At 42.1% G+C, this 25,150-nt stretch overlaps 3 protein-coding genes across 25 annotated transcripts in view; 1 reads left to right on the top strand and 2 right to left on the bottom strand.

The window, feature by feature from the left end:
* Nucleotides 1–434: 434 nt before the first annotated feature.
* On the bottom strand, nucleotides 435–21,441 carry hspa5 (heat shock protein 5). Of its 2 annotated transcripts, XM_054757954.1 has the most exons (10): nucleotides 21,277–21,441; nucleotides 13,903–14,009; nucleotides 3,391–3,558; nucleotides 3,082–3,313; nucleotides 2,868–3,005; nucleotides 2,683–2,795; nucleotides 2,217–2,607; nucleotides 1,701–1,938; nucleotides 1,453–1,620; nucleotides 435–1,371 (listed from the first exon to the last, which is right to left on the bottom strand). In XM_054757954.1, the coding sequence occupies exons 3-10, from the start codon at nucleotides 3,504–3,506 to the stop codon at nucleotides 815–817; spliced, it is 1,953 nt and encodes a 650-aa protein (XP_054613929.1). In that variant the 5' UTR covers nucleotides 3,507–3,558; nucleotides 13,903–14,009; nucleotides 21,277–21,441; the 3' UTR covers nucleotides 435–814. The 2 variants fall into 2 exon arrangements, with proteins under 2 accessions (XP_054613929.1, XP_054613930.1); XM_054757955.1 differs by lacking the exons at nucleotides 13,903–14,009; nucleotides 21,277–21,441 and adding an exon at nucleotides 3,990–4,156 and having other exon boundaries at nucleotides 436–1,371.
* Nucleotides 4,299–19,792, top strand: golga2 (golgin A2). 7 transcript variants are annotated; one of them, XM_054757931.1, is made up of 29 exons: nucleotides 4,299–4,327; nucleotides 5,812–5,872; nucleotides 6,877–7,035; nucleotides 7,888–7,956; nucleotides 8,374–8,532; nucleotides 9,685–9,731; nucleotides 9,883–9,946; nucleotides 10,047–10,106; nucleotides 10,333–10,413; nucleotides 10,830–10,868; nucleotides 10,947–11,009; nucleotides 11,283–11,376; nucleotides 11,450–11,556; nucleotides 11,667–11,725; nucleotides 11,860–12,001; nucleotides 13,317–13,406; nucleotides 13,533–13,640; nucleotides 13,715–13,802; nucleotides 13,912–14,054; nucleotides 14,124–14,342; nucleotides 14,429–14,542; nucleotides 14,667–14,891; nucleotides 14,999–15,098; nucleotides 15,189–15,292; nucleotides 16,917–17,139; nucleotides 17,213–17,368; nucleotides 17,435–17,541; nucleotides 17,610–17,802; nucleotides 18,089–19,792. In XM_054757931.1, exons 1-29 carry the CDS (start codon nucleotides 4,314–4,316, stop codon nucleotides 18,352–18,354), a joined length of 3,354 nt encoding a protein of 1,117 aa, XP_054613906.1. In that variant the 5' UTR covers nucleotides 4,299–4,313; the 3' UTR covers nucleotides 18,355–19,792. The 7 variants fall into 7 exon arrangements, with proteins under 7 accessions (XP_054613906.1, XP_054613905.1, XP_054613908.1 ...); XM_054757930.1 differs by having other exon boundaries at nucleotides 17,210–17,368; XM_054757932.1 differs by having other exon boundaries at nucleotides 4,303–4,331; nucleotides 17,210–17,368.
* Nucleotides 21,442–21,774: 333 nt separating the features above from the next.
* The window catches only part of dnm1a (dynamin 1a), a 50,595-nt gene continuing 47,219 nt past the window's right edge, over nucleotides 21,775–25,150 (bottom strand). For 10 of the 16 annotated variants that reach the window (XR_008566600.1, XM_054757938.1, XM_054757950.1 and 7 more), the window contains one exon: nucleotides 22,709–24,992. Coding sequence is in view for 8 of the 16 variants with exons in the window: in XM_054757938.1 (XP_054613913.1) it covers nucleotides 24,962–24,992 (31 nt within the window). In the remaining 8 variants the exon portion in view is untranslated. Of the gene's footprint in view, nucleotides 22,528–22,708; nucleotides 24,993–25,150 lie in introns of those variants that run through there. The other 6 variants (XR_008566601.1, XM_054757945.1, XM_054757940.1 and 3 more) reach the window with 2 other exon arrangements.

Raw genomic sequence — 25,150 nt, 5'->3', positions numbered from 1 at the left:
AAAGTTGCATCTTAGTGTGTGGCTTGAAACGCCGCGGGGGAGCAAGCGCGAATCAGGAGGGGAGCTTAATGTCAGCTGACTGATGTCACATGACAAGTACGAAGCGACGACCTGTAGCTCGCGATCGACGTAAAGGCCAACCCTGGTCTACACTAACATAACATAGTATATTGAGCTGTGCTGTCAGGTCTAAAATCAAATTGTTCATTTTCCACATGTTTTCCATACTTTAGCCATATAGTGAAATTCTTGCATGCACTTTTTGCACACAATATTGTTCAAAAGTACTTCACACAGTCACTCTACTTTCCATGTCCAGATTTGTGATAAGCGGCAGGTTTTGTATTCTGTGGGATGGACCCAGGGCATCATACACTGACTGTGGTGAAAACGGGTTAAAAAAAAAAGTAAACAAGTATTTTGTATCAAACATTTATTTCAATGGTCTTTCCAGAAGTACAACCAGATTCAATAAATAACTTTTAAGCCAGTGAAGCTCAAGACGTCCTACACCCATTAACAGCCGCCCACCCCACCCACTACAACTACAACTACTTCTTCCTCATCTCCAGCAGGACTGCCTGAGAACAGCAGCAGCGAGCCTTGAATCCAGGCCAGCAAATATCTCCGCCCACCAGCGAAGAGAACACTTAAGAATGTGTCAAAAGTCTTTCGGAAGATTTCGCAATAGTTGCTTGTCGTGGTCGTTGCCACCCCTTGCAGAGCCCCTCCCTCTCATGGTAGAGTCCCATCAGTTCGATATGTGCCTCTAGGTGTTTTAAAGAGAGGTGAGTGGCTACAGAGGAGTTGACTTCTACAACTCATCCTTTTCTTCGGCGCCCTCTGGTGGTGGGCCACCCGCACTGCCGTAAAGCTTGCTAATAATGGGCTGCACCACCTCCTCCAGCTCTTTCTTCTTGGCCTGGAAATCCTCCAGATCAGCATCTTGGTGCGACTCCATCCACTCGATTTTCTCCTCCACGGCCTTCTCGATGGCCTCCTTGTCGTCGTCCGAGAGCTTTCCGCCGAGCTTCTCCTTGTCAGCAATCTGGTTCTTCAGGGAGTAGGCGTAGCTCTCCAGCTCGTTGCGGGCGTCGATCCTCTCCTTCAGCTTCTTGTCCTCGTCGGCGAAGCGCTCAGCGTCGTTCACCATGCGCTCGATGTCCTCTGGCGTCAGACGGTTCTGGTCATTGGTGATGGTGATCTTGTTCTTGTTGCCCGTGCCTTTGTCCTCGGCGGTGACCCTCAGGATGCCGTTCACGTCGATCTCAAAGGTGACCTCGATCTGGGGCACGCCACGAGGGGCAGGTGGGATGCCAGTTAGGTCAAAGGTGCCCAGAAGGTGGTTGTCCTTAGTCAGGGGACGCTCGCCTAAAACAGAAGACAATTAAGGTCAATGTTTCTGTTAAAATCACATTTATTTACTGCTTGTTCAATGCTGTGAGGTCTTACCTTCATAGACCTTGATGGTAACAGTGGGCTGGTTGTCGGACGCTGTCGAGAAGATCTGAGATTTCTTGGTGGGCACAACGGTGTTCCTGGGGATCAGCTTGGTCATGACTCCTCCGACAGTCTCAATTCCAAGAGTAAGAGGGCACACATCCAGGAGAACCACATCACCTGAAAGAAAAAAAAAAAAGCAAAATTTAATTTACAAGCTCAGTTATGTGGATGTCAATGGACAGCCGTGTTTGGCTTACCAGTGTCCTCCTCCCCAGACAGCACGCCAGCCTGAACGGCGGCACCGTACGCAACAGCCTCATCAGGGTTGATACCCCTCGAGGGCTCTTTGCCGTTAAAGAACTCCTTCACAAGCTGCTGGATTTTGGGGATACGGGTTGAGCCTCCGACCAGGACAATCTCGTCGATGTCGGACTTCTTCAGGTCAGCGTCTTCCAGCACCTTCTGCACGGGCTTCATGGTGGAGCGGAACAGATCCTGGACACAAATTGAAGGAATTTCAGGTTAGACACGTTTGTCAAAAACATCAGGATTACTCTTTAAAAGCAGGGTTTCCTAACATGGGGTGCATGGTTACCATCACTAAACCCTGTATTACTGCATGGTTACCATCACTAAACCCTGTATTACTGCAATTTCCCCTCACTTGTTTCTTTTGGAGGTTGCTGTTAACTGCAGTAATTCTAAGAAATGTACACTTTGCATATTAATTACAACACAAAATTAAATGTATACTCTGAAGTTGGGAAATGTACCATGTTGAGCTCCTCAAACTTGGCACGGGTCAAGGTCTCAGAGAAGTCCTCTCCCTCAAAGAAGGACTCTATCTCAATGCGGGCCTGGTGCTGGGCAGACAGTGCCCTCTTGGCCTTTTCGACCTCACGACGCAGCTTCTGCACGGCACGGTTGTCCTTGCGCACATCCTTGCCCGTCTTTTTCTTGTACAGCTTGATGAAGTGCTCCATGACGCGCTGGTCAAAGTCCTCTCCTCCCAGGTGGGTGTCTCCATTGGTGGCCACCACTTCGAACACGCCGTTGTCGATGGTCAGGATGGAGACGTCGAAGGTGCCGCCGCCCAGGTCGAACACCAGGATGTTCTTCTCACCGTCTTTCTTGTCCAAGCCGTAAGCGATGGCAGCGGCCGTTCTGTTGGATGACAGAATATTTAAGAAAGAAAAAAAAAACACGATTTAGAGTTCTGCAAGTCCACTCAATACTTACGGCTCATTAATGATTCTCATCACGTTGAGACCAGCGATTGTGCCAGCATCTTTAGTGGCCTGGCGCTGGGCATCATTGAAATAGGCAGGAACAGTGACCACAGCATGGGTGACCTGAACAAATAAGCTTTCATTAGAGAAGAGTTTCTCATAGCAGTGCAGCATATTTAATGTGCCGTTTGGTACCTTCTTGCCCAGATAAGCCTCAGCGGTCTCCTTCATCTTAGTCAACACCATAGCAGAGATCTCCTCTGGGGCAAAAGTCTTCATCTGGCCACCACCAATATCAACCTGGATGTGAGGCTTGCTCTTCTTGTCATTGACCTAAAGAGCACACCACATTTTTAGTGATAACACTCAAATTGAGTGTAACACTGTCGGTATCGCCATCTGACTGTACCTTGAAGGGCAGGTACTTGATGTCCTGCTGCACGGAGGAGTCAGCCCAGGTCCGACCAATCAACCTCTTGGCATCGAACACAGTGTTCTCAGGGTTGGAGGTCAGCTGATTCTTGGCGGCATCACCAATCAGACGCTCACCCTCACTGGTGAACGCCACGTAGGATGGAGTGATGCGGTTGCCTTGGTCGTTGGCGATGATCTCCACGCGGCCATTCTTGAAGACACCGACACTGCAAGAAAGAAAATAGCAAACATTAAGAATACATTCATTGCTGAATCACTGTTTAGCGTTTCTGGGTTTGCTTACCAGGAGTAGGTGGTACCCAAGTCTATACCAATGACTGTGCCCACGTTCTCCCTCTTGTCGTCATCTTCAGCGTACACTGCGCTGGCCACCAGCATCAGAGCCCACAGCAGCTTCATCTTTGATGTCTTTTTCCTTTAATGTGTTTCCTCAGATCTCTTAAGAAATCACCTGAAAAATAAGTGAAAAGGGCACCTTCATCAATGACGCGGGCCCTGTCTGCTCAAGTTGTGCGAGTTAGTTTGGATGATAGTAAGCCGAAACTGTTCGGATAGCCGAAATATTCTCTAAACGCTTAATAGTCTTTAAACGCCTCAAAAATATCAGAGGTTGGACACATTTACAACCTATTTGAGTTGGTTACTTGACGCTTTGCTCCAAGCCGGTAGCTAGCCTAACATGTTAGCTTGTCTGGTAGACATAAGATGTAATTTATCACAACATTAACATCGTATTAATCGAAATGTAGTTTTTTTCCCCCGCACTTGACCAGTCAGCATTTCTGCATTTCGACATTACATTATTACACGCCACCGACCGTCGCCTTAACACCGCTATGAAGAGAATCAAGTATAATTTCCGAAACACAACGTCGTACATACCTTGTATGAGTTGAATAATAGCCCCGATGTGTTCAAAATGAAACTACACAGTCGTCTCTCGATGCACTATTCCGTAATATTGTCAAGTAGATGTGATACTGAATGAATTGTGCGCTCCCCTCCTTATAAATCATCACCGCTTTCCCCGTCGTGGAGGGTGGCGATTGGCTGAGTGGCTTCTCGTTGGAACGCGCTGATTGGTTACTTCTGGCATGCTGGCCGCCACTGATTTGCGCACATCACGACGAAGTGACGCCACGCGTGGACCGACGCTGATTCGCTGTGCTGCGAGAACTCCGTTTGTGTAGTGACACGCCACTCAAGATGAGTGCAATAAAGTAGGTAGGAAGGAAGTTGTATTATGTATTTGATCGTCTTTCTTTTTAAATAATAACGTCCATTGTCGTATTGTATGACGAATATACTATTATGATGAAAAATGACTCACTGTGATGACTAAGACATGTGCAATTTTAGTTATTACTGTAAAAAATACTGTGCATTTTGCATCAGCTGAATCATTTTGTTGGGTAATTGCATCAGGAGTAATGCAATCAAGCCCCGTACCTTGGAATCAGCCCACAAACAGTGATGCTTGATGTGCTAAATAATTATGCAAACAGGCACACTGCATGCTAGGGGTGTCACAAGAGCTCGTGTCACAAGATCTCGCGAGATTTAACCGTGACAAGAGTTCTCGTTCAGAAAAATACTGTCTCGTGGGAGCTAGGTCTGGGATGATAATAAATACATTAATCACACAACAAATGATAATCCAGCCATCAATTTTCTATACCGCTTCACCTCATTGGGGTCGCAGGGTATGCTGGAGCCTATCCCAGCTGACTTAGGGCGACAGGCCATGTACACCCTGGACTGGTCGCCAGCCAATCGCAGGGCACATATAGACAAACAACCATTTACACTCACATTCATACCTATGGACAATTTCGAGTCGCCAATTAAATGAAAATGAACTCGATAATTTTGCTGTCCTTAATATATTACCATGTGCATGCGTGTCTGTTTTTGTCATCTCTCACCTCCAAACAGGCAGGAAAAGAGATTGCAATATATTGTCATATATTTTGTACATTTTTTTCATTGTACTTTTTTTAAAAGTAATGTTAAAATCTTGCCTGGCCTCGTCTCGTTCTCGTAGACCCAACCTTGTGTATCGTTTCATCTCGTGAACTATATATAGTGTATACACCCAAACTCACCAGGAGGTGATCAGGCTTTTGCGGCCAAGTATCACAACTTTTCCTGGAGAAAGGGATTTTTACACTGAATAAAAACATTTAATAAATGGTACTAAGATGTATTTGAAAACAACGTGGAGATTTTTTTTTAAACCAATGTGAATTATCCTCCTCTTTTTCTTGCTATCCGCTGAATGAGCAACCCGTATTAACATCCATCCATCCATTTTCTATACCGTTTCTCCTCATTAGGGTCACGGGGACATGCTGAAGCTTATCCCAGCTGACTTCATTTTTTTTTAATTCCAAAAGAGTCAGTGCCTCAACAGCCGTGAACCTCACCGCGCGTCACTGATTATTACACACACATGTGCATATATTACAGCACTGAGCAACTGATTTAAAATTAAATATATGAGCTACAATCCGCCCAGTTTAAGGTGTATACACTGGCCCTTTACATTGGTCCTAAAATAAGTTAAAAGTCGTTAATATTTTAAGAAATTGGTGAAATACTGGGTTTGGGTCAACGGTTATGAAGGACAGCCATGTTTTGGGTGCGCCCCCTATCGACCAAAACCTGAGCCGACAGCAAACTGATGACGTGTTGACTCTCACAGCAGCAGCAGCAGGATGGCTGACCAGAGCAGGCAAATAAAACTCGCCGCAGCCAAGAAAAAGGTAAAACTATTTACATTGTGTCACTGGGTGTCTTTAAAAGCGCTCTTTGTGTTTCCCACAATGTCATGAATGTACTAACCCAACAATAGTGGTGTCATTACACGTCGCCCGACCTCTACGCCGTCGCTTGTCCGGTGTCTGTCGCTCATATGGTGCCTCGATGCGAAAGAAAACCCGGTGCTGTGATTGAGGCCTCAACTTAAAACAACTTTTCCAAATTGTGGATATGTTGTTTAGTTCTAAATGACATTTCTATCTCCCGACACTGTTTGAATAACCAGTGGTTTATATCTTTCAGGTCTTCACGCTGCTTTGTAAGCTAACAAACTAAATTCAATCGATCGAAGCAGGACGTGCTAACTTGGCTAAATGAACGTTAGCAAAAATGCTAACTCTTGAATAGTTAGCATAGTGCGGGCATGTCACTATTGTGGGGCAGCTTTTGTTTACTTTAGTTTTTTTTTGTGTTACTTTTCCAATCAGACAGAAATAATGACGGGGACTGTTTTGACAGCTGACAGCTCACTCACTTCCCTGTCCCGCTGTGTGCTTTGCTTAAGCGTGTTTGCTTGTCAAAAACATGGCCTTTTTATTTAAAGACTAGCGACGTTACCTTACAGGAAATAACTTTTGCACATTTGCCCTGCACAGCTATCCTTGAGTCTGAGTAGATTATCTCTTTTAAGTGACATTTCTTCCCCATAGATAGAGCATTTTTAAAATGTCACATCTCTAAACAGAATTCCCTTTGGTCTTTTAGTGCTATAGGACCCACAATGACAATGCAGTGTGTTCACAGTGGCAACGTATTGTGTTTTGCACAGGCAAAGACCACATATATGTATTTTGTCGGTGGTTATTAATGGCTGTCTTCATTTGAAACTCGATGTTATTTATAAGTAGGGTAAACATTGTTTGAGACAGGGTTGGTCAATACCTGCTGACTTTATATGCACTTTTTATGACTTTTTAATTTTTTTAAATTTTTTTAATGTGTGGCTCAGCTGAAGGAGTTCCAGCAGAAGAGCTCCCCTGTCAGTGTTGGAGGAGATAAAGCAGCAGGAGGAGGAGTTGGTGGCGGTGCAGGTGCCAAGAAGAAGAGGAAAGTGAAAGGACTCAACCAGTATGATGCACCCTCAATAGACAGAAGCTCTCCAGACAATGTAAGCCCTTCTCATGTTCTTAAAAGGTCAAATACCTGGCTTTTAATGCAGTTATTAAATGTATTGATAGCTGGTAAGTGGCCAGCTAACAAATTATGCCTGTAGAGTCACACAAAACATCAGACCACCATCCACAAATCTCACAAGACACGAAATCATGAGAACTCAGTGGATTGTTATCAAAGTTAAGGCTGGCTGTTTGGTTGTTTTTACATTTTGTAGGGGTTAACTTCTTTTTACACTCGTGAATGTAACAATAAGAGATGCATGAGGCTAATCGGCAATGCAAGTTGCCTTTGCCTGTTGCCTTTCAGTCAAACCTGACTGTTTAGTTGTTTTTACATATTTGTACAACAGTGATTAGCTTATTTTTACACTTACGATTGAGACCCTGGAATGGATTATTTCTTTGCCCATTGTTCACTACGGTGAACGTTGTTTTGAAATCCAAACAAATTAGAGGTTCCACTGTGTTATTAGACACAAGGGCGAACTGGCCTGTCTTGTTTTGTTTTGATGGCGCTAGGCTGGTGTGTTCCGAAAGATTGAAGCTGGATGAGTAAAAAAGAAAAAAATCTCGAGTATGACGCTGGCAGAAACCAGCAGATTGTTAAAGCTACCTCCAATGTAGTTTGTAACCAAGTTAACTTAAGACACACTGTACGTTGTTATGGTGGATTATATGCTTAGCTAGGAGTTGTAACATTTCATCTGCCAAGCCTGTTTTCATATTTTTTTCACCTTTCCCCTTGTAGCTTCCCTTGTGGAATCCTTAAACCGTGACTTTGTCCTTGCAACCTTCTATAATGTTCCTTCTCCTTCCTTCCTTCCACATCTCCCTCATGTCTATAGTTTGACAGTATTCTCAAAACACTTAGCCAAAGCAATGGAGTAGTCCTGCCCCCCTGTGACAAAAGTCAGGTGAGCTACTGTTGCTGTCTTTCCATCCTTGTGTCTGACCTTCGCTTTTATGCTTTCCTGTCGTGTGCCTCCTTCTTTTTATGTCTTATTTATGCATTCTCACCGTCATTTTTAATGAAAGGCTCATAAAGCATGTGCTTCAGAAAAATGGTGCATGTACACTTAAAAAAAAATTAAATGTAAAGAATTCATATTGCTGTTTGCTAGGGATTTTATACAATGTGTTTACTGTAAGTGGTTCATGCGGCATGGCTTTGCTGCAATATTTGGAACAGACAACAATGGAAGCATGTCTTGAAATGTCCCTTTTTTTCACATACAGTATGCCTGTGTCATTTTCCTTAATACAAGTCTGCACATCATGTAGGTGTTTTCTGTCCTAACATGTGTGTATTGTTTGTGTATGTGCCACCTTAGACTTTAGCTGACATGGAGACCATGGGCTCCTCAGTTCCCTCGCTGACGGAGGACCCAGCGGCTGAGCTTGACCGCAGCTCGCCTGTATCTAACATTGCTGCTAGCACTAACACCGCTACTAACCTCCAGAATGTTAGCCACCATGCTGACCTGTTACAGGTGTGTGTGTGTGTCACTCACACTCGCTATCCCTTATCCTCCGTGCAACCTCATACTCAATAATAAATGTCACTGTCGCCGTTTTTAGTAATGTAGACACAGGAAAGATTAACAAGTTGGTTTAAATACCTACATAAACAATTTCCATGAGATGTTGTCAACGGATAGTGAATGGAAAATTGAAGAAAAGTGCAGATTAAGGGGACTATTTTTTTTAGGGGTGTCCTGATCCGAAATTGATATTGTATATCAAAAAAATGCATCTGCATCCAAAATCTTAAATATTGGCACTCAGATACAAGCAGTCCATTCCATGCGCCGCACCAGCACTTCTGTCTCCAGCAGTGGCCAGATTGAGCCAACATGATAGCAGCAACAGCTTGTGCTCACTTGTTTAGCAAGGAGTAGGAGTCAGCTGTGTGGCAGTATTTTTCGTTAAGGTTCGAAAAAGTCTGAACAAGTTTAATACGACCAACCTCACTGAGCATTTGAGCAGCATCACCAAAAAATGGCATGGGGTTTTGCAAGACCATGGCTCACTGAAACATCCTCCGCTGTTTGAAACATTTGCAAAGCGTGAGAAACTCCCACGGGATGGCAAAAGGTTACATTACATTTCAGAGCCATTAAGATTTCATTGAGCACCTCGAGCCTTTCTACATTATGCCCATTGTTGATGAGACCACACACCAGACGTATAAAGAAGTAAATACGTTACTTTTTTCCTCATTCCCAATGTTGCTGATTATTGTTTTCTGATTGGCTAATGTCACTTCATCAAGCCTTCTCTTAACATTCCGTGCTACAAAACAAGTAATAAAAGTATGTATGATTTGTGTGGATATCGGATCTATCGGCTGCAATATCGGTATCATGTCACAAGTGAAAAAGTTGTATCTGGACACTCCGATTATTTTTACAGTTACAGAATTACAGTCCACTTGCATTGGGGCAGTGATCCACTACTTTAGCAGATGTGTGTCCTGTAGATGACACCTACATTTTTAGCCACCTACAGGACTGGAATACTACAGTATAGTCCAGAATGTCAAAATATTTTAAATGAAATGAGTCAGACAGGCATGTTTAGGATTGAGTGCCACGTGTGTGTTTCCATATGTTCTCATGTCCTCTTTCAACTGATCTTTGCAGGATTACCCTAATACCAATGGCAATGAGAGTTTAACAGAGGAAAATAGGTGGGTAACCTTGTTTCACTTCATCATTTTGACTTCTAAGAGTGCACAGACAATGCAAATACAATATGAATGTTTGTGTGTGCATATACTGTGTATTGCGCAGGCAGGCTTGTGTATTTACTAGTGTGTGCGCTGGTGTGTCCTCCCACAGACCGCTGTCTTCCACAGAGAGCCTGCGACAGCTTTCCCAGCAACTAAATGGCCTTGTCTCTGAGGTACATCCAGCACCAAGGCTTTCTCCTGCACATGCAGTGCAACAAACCAAACAAATTCATGTAATTAGTACCCAAGGTTCACTCATTTTTGTCCTTTCAGACATCTGCTGCTCATGTGAACGGCGACAGTGCCCCGTCTGTCGGCGAGCGAGAACTGGAGGTAAGACGTAAAAGACATAGTGTGTTGACCACACACTCCATTAATCACATGTTTTCGTTTTGCACCACACATTAAGATGCTATTGTTTGCCCTCATGTTAATCATTCACAATTGTTTCTCCTCCCTACTGCGTGTCCTTTCATTTTGTCTTTTGCCACAACACTTTATCTTTATCTTCCAATTTGTTTTCTCCCCTTCCTTTCCCGGATGCATGTGCACATGATAGAGTCGGAACCAGGAGCTGGCTGCTGCCCTGGAGTCCAGCAACTTAACAAACTCTCAGCTCAATACCAAGCTTGACCAGCTGGTAAGAAGCTGTGTGTGTGTTTTCCATGTGTGACTGCACATTTGAATGATATATGCAACCCCAGTGCACATCCTGCATTGCATGTCATCTTTAATGCACGCCATCGCAAGTACCCTCACAAAATGTATGCATGTAAGTCATCACATGAGTTTGATTTTATTCATAATTCTCATATGTCTATGAATGCTGTCTGCACAATGTAGCAAAAAGTCATGCAGCTGTTTGTGCAGGTCAAAGCCGCCATATTTTTGTTAGTTGAAGACCATTTAGCAGAATAATAGCAATAAGGTTGTAGCTGTAGAATGCTTTGTGACACACACGTGCATCTTGTGTTTTGCATGGATGTATCACATTCTTGCTATGATTTCAAGTGTACTACGTTGAACTGTTTTTTTTTTTTTTTTTGGTTTTCCCAGGCCAAACAATCTCAGGAGCTCACAGATCAGCTACAGAAGGTATACTGATTTGTTTTGCTTGTTAATCATTTGAGTTTTATCTCCTTTGTAGATTTTCATAACATTTATTTCATTCAGGAGCGAAAAGGATTTGAACAAAAGTTTTCTAAAGAGCAGGGTGCAATGCGGGAGCAACTACAGGTAAATGATACTATTGTGAGAAGGATTTCAAAAAAAATGTTTGCAGTCATAAAATACTGTACACCACATTTCCTGAAATATGAAATAGTTGCGTAATATGTATGTTATAAACGCCTTATCCCGAATAGATGCCTGGTGCTACTCTTTGTAGCTGAGTAAATGAATTCCACTATATGTGGCAGTCCATCTCCACTTTATTTGCACTGTAATAAACTTTGTGACATGGCCTGGCTTGTCTCAAGCGTAATGACACTGAGACTTTTATTTCCAAAGGTTCACATTCAAACCATCGGCATACTGGTGTCTGAGAAATCTGAGCTTCAGACCGCACTACAGTACACACAACAGGCCGCGCGGCAGAAAGCAGGTGGGTGTTTTCATGTTTGAATTTAGCAACTGATCCTGGCAAACCCTTTTAAAAATTGGGTGATTGCGTCCAGCCGAGGCAGAGGAGCTCAACGGCCGTCTGCAGATGACAAAGCAGAGAGTGTCGGAGCTAGAGAGAACACTGTCCTCTGTCTCAACACAGCAGAAACAGTTTGAAAAGGTAATAAGCTGAGGAATGCAACATAAATGTATTTAACATAACAAAAAATAACTTGTGCTTTGCTTCCCAGATTACTTTGTGGCTCACTTTTGTTTCATTTTTGTCTCCAGCACAATAAAGAGTTAGAAAAAGAGAGAGACACCTTGAGGCTAGAGGTATTTAGACAAAAGTAAGTCCCATTATGAGAGCACTTACTTTACATTACTCAGTGATTTGTTTTTGGTGCAGTTATATTAATCTCCAATGCAACAAGTCTCCCATTCTAGGCCATGCACACTCTTTTGCTTTTGCACTTGTTTGCAGCAATTTGAGTGAGGAGTCCAAACAGCAGAGCTCCGAGATGTCAGAGCAGCTGAGACAGAGAGCACAGGAGACCGGAGCATTGAGGCTGGAGGTTGAGGATCTCCGCAAGAGGCTGGAAATTGCTGACCTCATGTTGCAGCAGGTCAGTTCATATACAGACATCTGTGCAAATAAAGGACATACTCATTAAAGCCTAGGTCACAGCTAGGGATGTCCGATATTGGCTTTTTTGCTGATATTCGATATGCCGATATTGGCCAACTGTCAATTTCTGATTCCGATATCAACTAATACCGATATGTGTAACGTCCCATATCTCCTGTCTCCTGGAATTAACACATATCTGTTGATAAGCTAATGGATACAGCATAAGCAATTAGATTCTTGGCGTCGCTGTAAACAACATTGTACAACTGTAAGCAAACCTCTGAGAAATACTTGCGATTGGACATTCACCAACTCCACAAGTTTGGTGAATCCAGCATCTTGCACAATAGAAAAGGGCTGGTTATTCAGTGCGATACACTCCATGTTTTTCTGATTGATGGCTTTCTTCATGGGAATTGGAACTATTGAAGGACAAAGTCTGGTTCCGCCTTGCATAACCAACGCTTTGCAGTCATTGCAAATCGCAAATTTTATATCCGTAGGAGACACCACAGACATAACGATAGTCAGGAGCAAGCTAGCTTGTTACTGCAGTCACCCACGGTTGTTTACATGCTACAGATGCGGTTTGATGAGGTCATCAATAAACTGATGTTTGTAAATTCTATTATTATAGACTTTGAAAATTGAACAAATTATAATAAAGACCCTTACAATTATTTAAAGTGTGTAAACATTTTTTTGGGGCGTGTACGCCACGAGGTCAAGGTCGGTGAATAAAGACAATCTACATGCTGGCAAAGTATTTTGGTAAGAGTCATTCAGGAAAATAACTCCTAGTATGTTACACATATTAAATATGGTTATAGACCATTTAAGTTAATACATTGAAAAATAAATAAATATCACGGCAAGTGACGTCGCCAAAGCTCTGTCATAAAAAATTGCAAGTGGAGGATGTGATGTAGGTTTTGCGCATGAGCAGAACCGATCGTGTTTCCGGTGCAGATTTTTCGTCGTTGTGAGCAGTTCTTGCAACCTTCATACGAAACCCCCATGGAATATTGCAAGTTTGATGGATGTTGGTCTTACAACTTGTGTGCGTTGGCTGTATGAATGAAGCAACAGCCGTACGTCCAAGGTTGTACGTTAGGTGCGCGGTGAGCTTACTCCTTCATGATCACTACAACTATGTTCTCCACGAAAAAAAAAAAAAAAAAAATGGTGCAGAGATTTGGGAAACCCCACAAATCGCCCTGCCAAAAAATCGTATGTCTGGTTGTCACCTCGTCTTAGGAGTGGGAAGTGGTACGGTTTATAATCGATTATCAATTTCTTTGTTGGTTCAGTGCTCCACCCAGTCAGATCCCAGTAGTGCCAAACAACAAATCCAGTTATTGCTTGAGGAGAAACAGCATCTGGAAGTGCACAATCACCAGGTACTGGGATCGTTTTGTGACCTGTATTACTTGTTATACACATTACGGCTTTTCCAGTTGATTATTTTAACATGCAAATATTGTTTACTATGGAAATGATGTCATGCATATGTGTTTGTGATGTAGCTGATGGAGTCAGTTGGCCAGCTGAAGACTGAGAGGGACTGCTATGCAGTGCAGATTCAGGAGGAGGGACGTGTTTGGAAAGACAAAACGGAGCAACTGCTTACACAAGTAAGTGACACAGTAAGTAGCTGGGTGTCAGTTCTGTCCTGCCTTGGGATGATTCGTGTATTTGTGCTTGTTAGATGTCATTGGTAGCAGAGGAGAGGGACAGAAACATCAACAGAGTCCAAGAACTTGAAGCTAGCATCACGGAGCTACAAAATGCTGCAGGTAAGCCATGAACTTTTCTCATAATAGGAATCACACATACAGCTACCAGAGTGGTATGCTTTTCTGTTGGGAAAATCTTACATCTAACTTTCTTCTCTACCTCTGCCAGCATTGCTGTCCCAGGAGAGAGAGAATCGCAGTGCTGCAGAGCCTCAGTCCTCAGAGCCTTCAGAGAGCGAGGTAGCTCTACAGGGGGCCCTCAACACCCTGCAACAAGAAAAAGAATCTCTGAATGCACAATATCAGTCACAGGTATGCACGAGCCGCCAAAAATAATTTCATTAAATGCTTGGAAGCTGTAAAAGTAATCTCTCTTTTTAGCTGCGCGACAACGAGCAACTGAGTCGCCTGTGCTCAGAGCAAGAGGCACGTCTGGCAGATCTGGAGCAGCAGGTGGAGAACCAGAGCCAGGAGGCAGACGACCGCCGCCGCATGCTGGAGGATGTGCAGTCAGACAAGGCCACAATCAGCCGCGCTCTCAACCAGAACCGCACGCTGAAGGACCAGCTGGCTGAGCTGCAGAACGGCTTTGTTAAACTGGTCAGGCTGAAACTTCAGCATTGCAATCACAAAACTATTTAATATTCATTTTCCTTCAAGTCCGTTTTTTGCCACATTTTTTGCAGACAAATGAGAACATGGAGCTGGCCAACGCCATTCAGTCAGAGCAGCATGTGAAGAAGGAGCTGGCACGTAGGATGGGGGAGCTTCAGGAGGAGCTGCACAATGTCAAGGAGCAGGTTTGGTTCTCATGCTCAGACGACACTGCATTGTTTTAATACCACACATTTTTGTTTCATGCCACAGATAAACACTGTACAATTCAAATTCAATGAGCTAATTCCCCCTTTGTCTCTCCTCCAGCTGGAATTAAAATATAAGGAGGCTCAAGGATTGGCGGAGCAGAGGGACCAGGTGGCAGCCCACCTGCAGCAGTACTGTGCTGGCTACCAGGCCCTGGCGTCTGAGAGGGAGCAGCTCCATCGACAGTATTTGACACAGAGCCAGATCATGGATCAGCTGCAGCATGACGAATCCCAGGGCCGTGCTCAGCTGGAAATGAGCCACAATCAGCTGAAGCAAGCACAGGTATGTAAAGCCTAGCAATCTGCCGATGTACTTTTTGGTTTGTTTGGGTTTGCACTGTCTCCTTTTAATTGGTTTGTTTCATGATTGGCACTCGTCTACCCCTGCAGGAGCATTTGGAGCAGTTGGTCAAAGATAACGAGCATTTGAAGGTTGAGGTGAGGGAACTGCTCAGCAGTTCTGCTCTGGCCATGACACCAAGAGATGAAGGTATAGCATTTGTTTATTTACCGCCATTCAGCATGTCCTTCTCTTCTTTGATTAATAGACGTTCTTTAATTTGTCATTATGTTGCCTCAGGAGACGGCGTGGAAAGTCAGTCACCTCAAGAGAGCCTCAACAGAGACTCAACAGAGTCAGCCTCCATCGTCATCCCTCAAGACTTTGAGAGCCAGAAAGAGATGGTTAGTGCAATGGTTTTGTAAAAAGAAAAAAAAAGGGGGGGGGAATTTATTAGGGATGTCACAAGATCTTGCGAGATTAAAACGTGACAAGATTTCTCGTTCACAAGAAAACAGTCTCGTGGGCGTTAGGCCTGGCACAATAATAAATAAATTCATCACACAGTAAATGAAAATGAACTTAATAATTCTGCCGGACTCAGTACATTGCCATGTGCATGCGTGTTCGTTTTCCTCGTCTCCCGCCTCCAGGCAGACACGAAGAGGATTCACTCTGTACGTTGGTTTCATCACCTTTGCGCGTTTGTTCCATAGAACAATGGCATGAACGGATTGAGTCCTTTTGTCAATCATACAGTCGCTTTTCTCGGTGGGTGGAGGCGGAGGGCCGCTAGCATACACACAGAGTGCAGAAGAGTGTATTGTAGTAGAGATTATATTAGTAGATTGCAATATATTGCCATATTTTTCAAAATATTTTTAATTGTACTTTTCTTTAAAAATAAAATTAAAATCTTGTAGACCCAATCTTGTTTATCGTCTCGTCCTGTGAACTGAGTGTCACGTGGCACCCCTAGAAGTTATTGATCGTGTCTTGAAGCAACTAAGGTAAAATCGAGCATAGTTCTTAGCTGCAACCAGCCAAGGCACAGTTTATTCAAACAATATTTCAAATATAGCAAATAGCAAATATCTTAAAACACAGTTTTCTTAGCATTTTCTGCCATATAAAATGAATAAATAGAATATTTTATGATTGTTATTAAAATTACTGTTTATTATTATTATAACTGAAGACACTGTAAGTAGAGCCGGGGCATGATTTGCCTAAACTGCAAGGAGAGCTGGGCATTAATTGGAAGTAGGCGATAACCGCAGAGAGGCTGTTGTCATTATATACTGTGTAACAAGTTTTTTAACTTTAACAATGATTGAGTGCATGAGAAAGTGGAAAGGAAAACTTTTGACCTCCATGGTCATTTGTTAACGTGCAGGTATATTACACAACACAGCAGCAACAGAACCATTGTTGTAATAGTGATAAGGAGCAGCTCAGCCAGCATTAATACCGCTGATGAGTTTATCGTAAACAATACAAATGTAACAAAGATGAGTTTCACACCAGCTAACTTTTTAAAGCGCATGCAGAGGTAGATGAATCTGTTATATCATTACGTTTTATTTATATTTATATTTATATTTATATTTATATATATATATATATATATATATATATACACACACACACACACACACACACACACACACACACACACACACACATATTTTTATGGCATAATAACGCAAATAAAAAAGGCAAAAGGGACTATTTTAATTGTATTTTCAGTTTTTAAATGTAATAACAAGAGCTGTTAATGCCAGTGTTTTTTTACCCTGCACTAATTTGAGACCCTGGGGGTTATTTGCTTGTGTTACCCTTGACAATTATTGGTGGGTTAATTGAAGGCATTCATTAGAGCATTTACGGTATTATTTCTACTTTTTTTTTTGTTAAAACGAAGAATGGATAATTGATTATATTGATATTTTCCATCATATTTTGGTTTATATTTGACATGTGAGATATTTCATATTTTGACTGACACGGATCGCACTGCCTCTGCAGGAAGAGTTCATCCAGGGTGCGTTGTCTCAGCTGGAGGCAGAGCGAGACGAGGCTAGGAGGCAGCTTAGGGAGGAGCACAGGCTCCACATGATGGCAAAGCGCCAGGCCGCCGTGGCTCTCAGCCTGGAGCACCACAGCCACAGCCACCACGAGCATGAGCACCATCATGATGAACACACTCAGGACCAGCATAGTCACTGTGAACACAGTCACCAGCAATCAGGTAAGAAGAGAGAGGTCTTCATTTTGATGCTAATGTGAGTGTGAATCATGTCTTTCCTTGTGTCTCCAAGGAGGAGTGCCACTGGAAGTTCATCAGGCGTTACAAACTGCAATGGAGAAGCTCCAGCAGCGGTTCACCTCCCTCATGCAGGAGAAGGCTGACCTGAAGGAGCGAGTGGAGGAGCTGGAGCACCGCTGCATCCAGCTCTCCGGAGAAACAGACACCATAGGTGCGGAAGGAGGATTGTTTCTGTTGAGTTTTTAGAAGCTAACACAGCAATGTGTTGACTTTCCAGGAGAGTACATTGCCTTGTATCAGAGCCAAAGAGCCATCATGAAGCAGAAGCACCAGGAGAAGGAGCAGTACATCACCATGCTGGCTCAGGATAAAGAAGAGATGAAGGTATCCAGGAGAGAGAACATTCTCTCAAGAGGTGTTCACCCGTCTGAAAAATGTCCTCTTTCCACCAGGCAAAGCTTGCAGAGCTGCAGGATCTGGTCATGAGGCTGGTGGCCGAGAGGAACGACTGGTACAGCCGATACACTGGGGCCGTCAACGTGGCCCAGGCGAACCCTGACCTGCTTCCTGTCGGCGAGGACCACAGTCAAGTTACAGAGGGCCAGCATCAAGCACATGACGACCTTAATGCTGTCAGCCAAGCAGGTAAGCATGGAGGATGTACCCTAAATTATGACCACAGCAACCCGCAACCAATAAAATGAATTAGCGGTGGGTCATAAAACATGATGATGTACTTGAATGAACTCCACAAGATAACAATAGCTGCATTTAAGCCAGATTGTTTCGGGTTTGAACTTGGGCTCTAACCTCCCACAGTCCAAACATGAAGCTAACTGGAGATTGTAAAGTTGCTCATAGGTGTGAAAAGAGACGTGGTCACTGATGATTGTATTTTAATTTTTTTATATTGTATTTGACGTCTCTCTAGAAGCCATGGAGATTATCCCTCTATCGGAGCCCTCTGCCGCCGCCCAGGAAGCCCCCTCGTCGTCTCACGCCCCTGCCCGAAGCGAGTCCTCGACACTGGCGCCCAAAGAGGACGGCACGGCGCGGCAGATCATGCAGCTCCTCCACGAGATCCAGAACCCGCAGGGGAAGGCGCCGCGGCTGCCCCCCTTCATGGGCGAGAACCCTTGCATTCCCTTCTTTTACCGACCCGACGAGCAGGACGAGGTGAAGATACTGGTGGTATGAGCTGAGTCATCACGACAAAAATGTTATTTCTTTTCCCTCACACAAAAGTGCAATAACTCAGCCACATGTTCTATTTAGCTTGAATGTACTCGAATTGCTGAATCCACGTGTCAGTTTACCGTCGTCTTGCATTCTAAAGGCCAAAATAAGACCACACTTTCTCAAACGCATCATCTCAGCCTCTTCCTGGGGTCTTTTTTAACCATTCAGGCCCTTCTGTTACATTTTTGCTAGAATCACTCAGAAACTGGAGTGTGTGAGTGTGTGTGGTTCTCTCTCCTGTATGATTTTGTAGATTGAATCCTGAAATAGAAGTTTAACTTGCACTAAAACTGTTAATGTACAAAGCTTTTCACAACTACAGCGGTGGGATCGATGAAGCTGCTCTTTTGGGAGGCCGAGGGTCCCGATTTAAAGAAGGAAAGAGGATGCAAGTGTGTGTGATGGATGTAAATATTGCAATCATGAACGCTCCCGTGGGACCAATCCACATAATACATTTTCCGCACCAAATTCCCCAACCTCAAATTTGGCATCACACATGAAAATGTTCCCTTTTCTTAATGTAGTTTTGCATGGGAATTCATAGTTTGACTTGTAAAAACACACAACACACGTGAAATGATTTGTTTTAATTGTAATACACTCCTGAGCAAAAATTTAAGACCAGTTGAAAAATTGCAAGAATTGACATTTTGCACTGTTAGGTTATAAGTAGAGTTTCGAAATGCAAAAAGAGGAAATGGGAATGAGACTGAAAATGTTTTGAGTAAACAATTTATTGCAAACAACCATAAAAGTGAAACAGGCTGCTCGTCAAAACTTTAAGATTTGGACTTTTAAACACTGCGATCTTTTGATCAGCTATTTCACTTTAATGATTGTTTGCAATAAATTGCTTATGCAACCTTTTTTTTTTTTGTCTTTTTGCATTTGAAGCTTACTACTTAGAACCTTCTTAATATCCAACAGTGCAAAATGGAAATTCAACACATTTGAATCATGATGACTGCCCCCTTTTAAAGCTGAGGCACTTCAAATAAAACAACCTACAGTATAATTGAATATTTCCATCTTAAAAACATTTAGTCACTGTGTGATTGACTGCAATGGACAGAGAGCATATACTGTACAAGAAGGTGGTGTGTATATACTGTAAGTGTGTATCATATTGTATATTCTGCTGGTTGTGTAAGTGTGTGTATGTGGGAGACGGTTACTGACTGGCTGTGATTTACTACAAAGAATGACTAAAAAGAGAGGACAGATACTATTTATTATTATTATTATTATTATTATTATTTGGAATGATTTAGTGTCTCAACCAATCAGTTTAAGGAGTGAAATGAAGGATGGCTCAAGTGAAATAGTTGATTTGTTGGCAGGAGCTTTGATCCCCCCCCCCTCCCTCAACTGAATAAAAAAAGATTGAGCAACATTCTGTGTGTGTCTGTACTTTATTCTGATTCATGCATGGAAATTGAAACTGCATAGTTACACATTTATTATAGTGTGCATCGTGTCGTTTGGAAGTGAAATGAAACTGATGTATATTGTTTGCATTGCTGCGACTCAAGCAGTCTGCATATCCTAAACAAGTTGGATATATGTGTTTTGCCTGTACAAAGATAATGCTGCGTTTTGGTTTGTTTTTCTATGTAGAACACAATTGAGATATTGAACACATGCCAAAAATTATACAAATTGCTTTAAAAATATATATATTTAATTATATTTTTAGTTTTGTATTTGTATTCACATTTAATTTTCATTTTTATTCTTTAAAACAGTTGAATTGTTATTTTGTAATACACCAACTTCCCCGCAAGATGGCACAGTTGCACATTGTACACGCTCTACGTGCCGTTTCGTATTTAATTGTATTCACTTTGTTTTTTCTTCAAAACAGTTGAACGGTGGATTATATTTCATCCTGTAATACACAGACTTCCCCACAAAATGGCACAATTTCCCATTATACGCGATCTACTTGCATTCAATTTGTCACCAGATGAAGCAACTACTGTACACATTTGACCATCATCTCCTGGCATAGTGGAATAATATGAAATGAACGCCAAAAGAATCTAGGAAGTTGTCTGATAAGAATAATTATTTGAAAACACTTTGTAATGTTTCATGCAACGTTTTGTCCTCGGAAACTATTTTGGCGACATTATTTGCATTCATTTGAACAGTTTAGAGTTTTAATAAGATTTTTCAAAAAACAGTCTGATTAAAATAAAAATTATTTTACACCGTATTTTAAGAATATTTGTAACATTTTACCCTCAAACTATGTTGCAGACACGTTATTTGCATTCATTTACAAAGTGAAGATTTGTATTTTTTAATAAACTCCAGGAGTTACAATAATCAGAGCGAAAACAGTTTTACACTTAAAACGATGTTTCAGCCTCATTATTTCAATAATTTATGCACCACTTGCATTGTGGAATAATAAAAGCATGGCGAAAAAAATGTAGAAGTTCCATTTTTAACATATTTCACCGTTGAAAACTATGTTGCAGACACATTCATTCACAAAGTGAAGATTTTTAATAAACTTAATAAATAATTAAAAAAAAAAAATTTGTAAACACACTTTGCCCCTTAGAACTATGTTTCATTGCTTCAATACATTATGTAGTGGAGACATGTTTTGTTCCTAACTAAAATAGTTATAATAGTACTGTGTTCCTTCGTTTATCGCAGGGATAGGTTCCCAAAGTAGCCCACAATAAGTGAAATCCTCGAAGTAGACAACAATGCTGTAAAACCCCTCACCATACACTTTACACACTTTTCTCAGACAGAACTCAGACATTTTCTCACATTTATCGCTTGTTTAAACACTCAAAAAAGTTCATTGTATTGTAATGATTAACCTACAGGTCCTACACAAGAAATTAAGTCACTCACGCATATTTCAGTCCTGTGTTCATGGCTTTTCGTCCTGGTGCCGTTCCGCTGTACTGTAGCGTTTTCGTATCCTCGTTAAAACATATTGCTGCAGACAAACCGAAGATTAATTTACAAGCTAGCAAGCTAGCAATCGCACAGGAGACATGGCATGGCGGCGGGAAGGAGATTGATTGACAATGATCTACAGCCAATCAGGATGCAGAAAACAATGGGCGGTGCAGACACGCAGCGGGAGGAGAGAGACACTCAACTTCCCACAATGCAATTCTTCTTAAAGGGCCAGACTGGTCCTGTTCATACGCGTAATTAAAAAAAAAGCACTGTAAAAAAAATCCGCGGGTGAACAGCGGTAGAGCGAGAGAACACTATATATTTATAGTCATATATGTTATAGTATAGTACAGCTATAATAGTAATTTACATGAAAAGGTGGACTTTTTTGTGTACAATACTATTTGTAAAAATGTGTGGGGGGGGAAAAAAGCACAGACTCTCTTCTCAGTACACTGCAGTTTTTAATGAGTGGACAAAATGACAGCAGTGGTCCTGCAGGGTCCAGTCATGGTTGCATCCAGAGTATAGAACACAACATTATCTCGTTCTTTTCTTTCTTTTGGGGCGGGGAGGATGAGGAAAACAAACAGCTAAGGAATCAAACACCCTGCCAATATCCATATTATACACACACACACCACTTCAATACCTTTTGGTCATTTAAGTTAATTTCACAGCTCTCTAAACAGCACAACACATATATACTGTACATAATGAACCATTAAACAAAGATATGCCCCATGATAAACGAGTAGGGTGCAGGATTGGGGGCTGGGGGTGGGGGGTCCAGATACAACACACCACCACTGAAAGAAGTGGTAAAGCAACAGAAGGAGAATTGGTGGAGATCCATTAATCCTCTCACTCACCCCCGTGACCACTGAGAGAATGAAGGGGGACAGAAAAAAAGTGTAGATGATCAGTTTTTACTTGGCGCTCCTTCCTCTTTCTGCCAGCACAGAAACATGCTACATATTGCACTTTTAATCACATCCCGCCTTCTTTGTAACAAGGTAACAGTTTCATTCATTCATTCATTCGTGGAGGAAGTGAGCAGCAAAACTCTTATTTTACACAAAAAAAGGGGACTTTCTGTGTTGCATAGAGGAGGAGGACGAGGAGGAGGAAGGATCCAGGCCTCGCTCAAAGATGCATGAAGAAGGGAACGAAAGAGTCTTCTAGGGTTCAACCGGTCTGCGGTTCAGACAGAAAACAAAAACATGACCTTATATGGTAAAGAGAAAACAACAAAAGGCTCTTAAAGGAACAGTACTTTTTTTTTTTTTGCATCCATCATCACATGAACATACATAAAGTGAGCACACCCCTGTTGAGCCCAAATAACACAACCTGACCAACACCAACAGTGAAGGAAGGCGGGGTGGGCGGGGGAGGGGCCAAAGAGGGACAAGCGGCTGATTGGCTGATCGGTGGACGCACCTGGAGCAAACCAAATAAGGCAAACAGCAAGTCAATTAAACTAAAAGTGGCATAAAGTTGACATTAATTACAAATGAGTGTTTGGGCCACATTGAAAAAGAAAAATCGGACATTTCGAGAATAAAGTCGGAAATGTACGAGAAAAAGGTCGTAAATTTACAAGAAAAAAGTCGAAGTATTGTCTTTGCCCAAGGCCAAAGGTCACAAAAGTCCCCCCTTGTCATAGCGCTCAGGCAATGCCTGTTACGACGGAGTATTAAAATAATCTGAGATTTCGACAATAAAGTCGTAAATGTACGGGAAAAAACTCATAATATTACGACAATAAAGTCGCAAATTTCCGAGAAACAACAGGCATTGCCTGAGACAGCTATGAAACCTGTGCGACTTTGTCCTTGGGCATGTGCAGGGGGCGGGGCAAGGAAGGCGTAAGTGAGAAGGGCTGGACATGCTAATCTGTTTGTGCTCAACTGCGCTGTTTTGCTGCCACGTTATAAACAAACGTTTGCCGACGCAAGAGGATAGTTTCTTTCCCTCCTGAAGAGCTCGTATGACACCATGACACGTAATATTACGACTTTGTTCTAGTCAATTTGCAACTTTATTCTCAAAATCTCAGATTAATTTAATACTCCGTCGTAACAGGCATTGCCTGAAACAGCTACGAAAAGGGGGTTTTGTGACCTTTGGCCTTGGGCAAAGGTAATGTTACAACGTTTTTCTCGTAATATTACGACTTTTTTTCTTCATTCTTTTTTCAATTTTCCAACTTTATTCTCGCAAATGTACAACTTGATACTCGTAATATTACGTTTTTTTTTTCTTCTCGTAAACGTCCGACTTTATTCCTGCAAATTTACAACTTTTTTCTCGTAAATTTCCGACTTTATTCTCAAAATCTCAGATTTTTTTTTCCCCACCCAATGTGGCCCAACATCAAGTCATTTTTTGGCATACATTTTTGTATATTTTCTCCTCTAATAGATTTGCTTCATTTCCAACGTCATTACTCAGCTATTTATTTATTTATATTAAATGGTTTAATTAGATATTTTTATACATGAGAAAAAACAGTTATTTTAACAAGGGTGTGTTCATTATGTATGAAATACATTCTTTAAAGTAATAATACAACAACAAAAAAACATTTTTGGAGGGTACGTTCCCAGAAACCTTTCATTTATTGTGGATTTATTTTTGGAAAATGCTTCCTGGAATATAAATTTTTTCAAATTTTCTCTCGTTTTTTTGGGGGGTTGTATTGTAACCAAGATTACATGGAGATTTTTGGGTCCAAATAAAAAAAAAAATGTAATTATCGGATGAATCAAATAACTGACAAAAATGCGAAATCATTTATTATCGTTCAAATGGTGAAATAAAACCTCCCATTACTTTTATTAATGACTTATTCTATCAACTATGTCGACTTAATGCTTACTTAAGTACCAAAAGTAGGAAAAATAGATGAAAAAGTCTAATAATTCGCGTGGGGGGCAGAAATGTCGAGGTACATTTTCTGAAAATAGTCCACGGAAGTTTTGCAATTATCCATTTAACGAGAACACCTTAGCTGAATGGACATTTCCATTTTGAAGCGTTTCATTTGTGTCAAAATGAATGAAATATAAAGTCAGTAACAATAAATAAATCATTAAAGTCTGAAATAATCCATTAAATTGTCTTGGAATGATTTACAATAATGAAATATAATCTTAACTAGTTATACTGGACCTATTTGTTTACTATTCTTATTTCTTTCACATACTTATTTGATGAACTTTTCAAGTAGTTGACGCCACTTTCAGTCAACGTTGAAAGTGAACATCATTTTGGAACCCTAGTCATACGTAGCGTGTAGCAGAAAGTGATGCCGAAAAGTGTTAAATATTCCCTTCCGCTCCTTTCTTAGTGTCTTGCAGTAGTGATATGGACGTACTGTACTGTTTATACTGTATACATGTCACTTCTACAGTACATATTCAGGGGTCTATCATGCAGCAGGTGTGTATGTCGTAGGTGGTATTGTTGGGGGTAGGGATGGCGGTGACTTGGGGGTCGAGGGGGTGGGGGATGGTCTTGCAGAGAGGTAGGAGCCGCCGCAGGAAGGTGGCGCTGTTGCCGCGTGGCGTCGTATTTCCGGGAGGAGGGAAAGATGCGGAGGAAAGGAAGGGGGAAGGTTGGCGGTCTAGTGGGTCGGAGAAGGTGGGGGTCTCCGACTGTCAGGGACACACAGAAAGCGGGCGGAGCCGCATTGGAGTTATGCGAGCGTTAAAAACAAAACATGCGATACAAGAAAGAGTCACATGGGGGGGGACACCCGGCGACACATCATCTCTCTGAGAAATGTGTCGTTTGCTGTTCAATGCATGACATG

Source organism: Dunckerocampus dactyliophorus, chromosome 17 (genome assembly GCF_027744805.1).
Source record: "Dunckerocampus dactyliophorus isolate RoL2022-P2 chromosome 17, RoL_Ddac_1.1, whole genome shotgun sequence".
Taxonomy (NCBI): Eukaryota; Metazoa; Chordata; class Actinopteri; order Syngnathiformes; family Syngnathidae; genus Dunckerocampus; species Dunckerocampus dactyliophorus.
The sequence above is the reverse complement of the archived record's forward strand: the minus strand, read 5'-3'. Positions and strand labels throughout refer to the sequence as shown.

What these genes read in the sequence shown, in the direction of transcription:
- hspa5 (XM_054757954.1), bottom strand. Translation starts at nt 3,506, where the DNA reads ATGAAGCTGCTGTGGGCTCTGATGCTGGTGGCCAGCGCAGTGTACGCT. An exon ending in TTGGGTACCACCTACTCCTG is followed by an intron (nt 3,314 to 3,390) that starts GTAAGCAAACCC and finishes TCTTTCTTGCAG; the next exon opens with TGTCGGTGTCTTCAAGAATG. An exon ending in TCAAGTACCTGCCCTTCAAG is followed by an intron (nt 3,006 to 3,081) that starts GTACAGTCAGAT and finishes TGTGCTCTTTAG; the next exon opens with GTCAATGACAAGAAGAGCAA.
- golga2 (XM_054757930.1), top strand. An exon ending in ACAGAAGCTCTCCAGACAAT is followed by an intron (nt 7,036 to 7,887) that starts GTAAGCCCTTCT and finishes TCATGTCTATAG; the next exon opens with TTTGACAGTATTCTCAAAAC. An exon ending in GGAGCTACAAAATGCTGCAG is followed by an intron (nt 13,803 to 13,911) that starts GTAAGCCATGAA and finishes TACCTCTGCCAG; the next exon opens with CATTGCTGTCCCAGGAGAGA.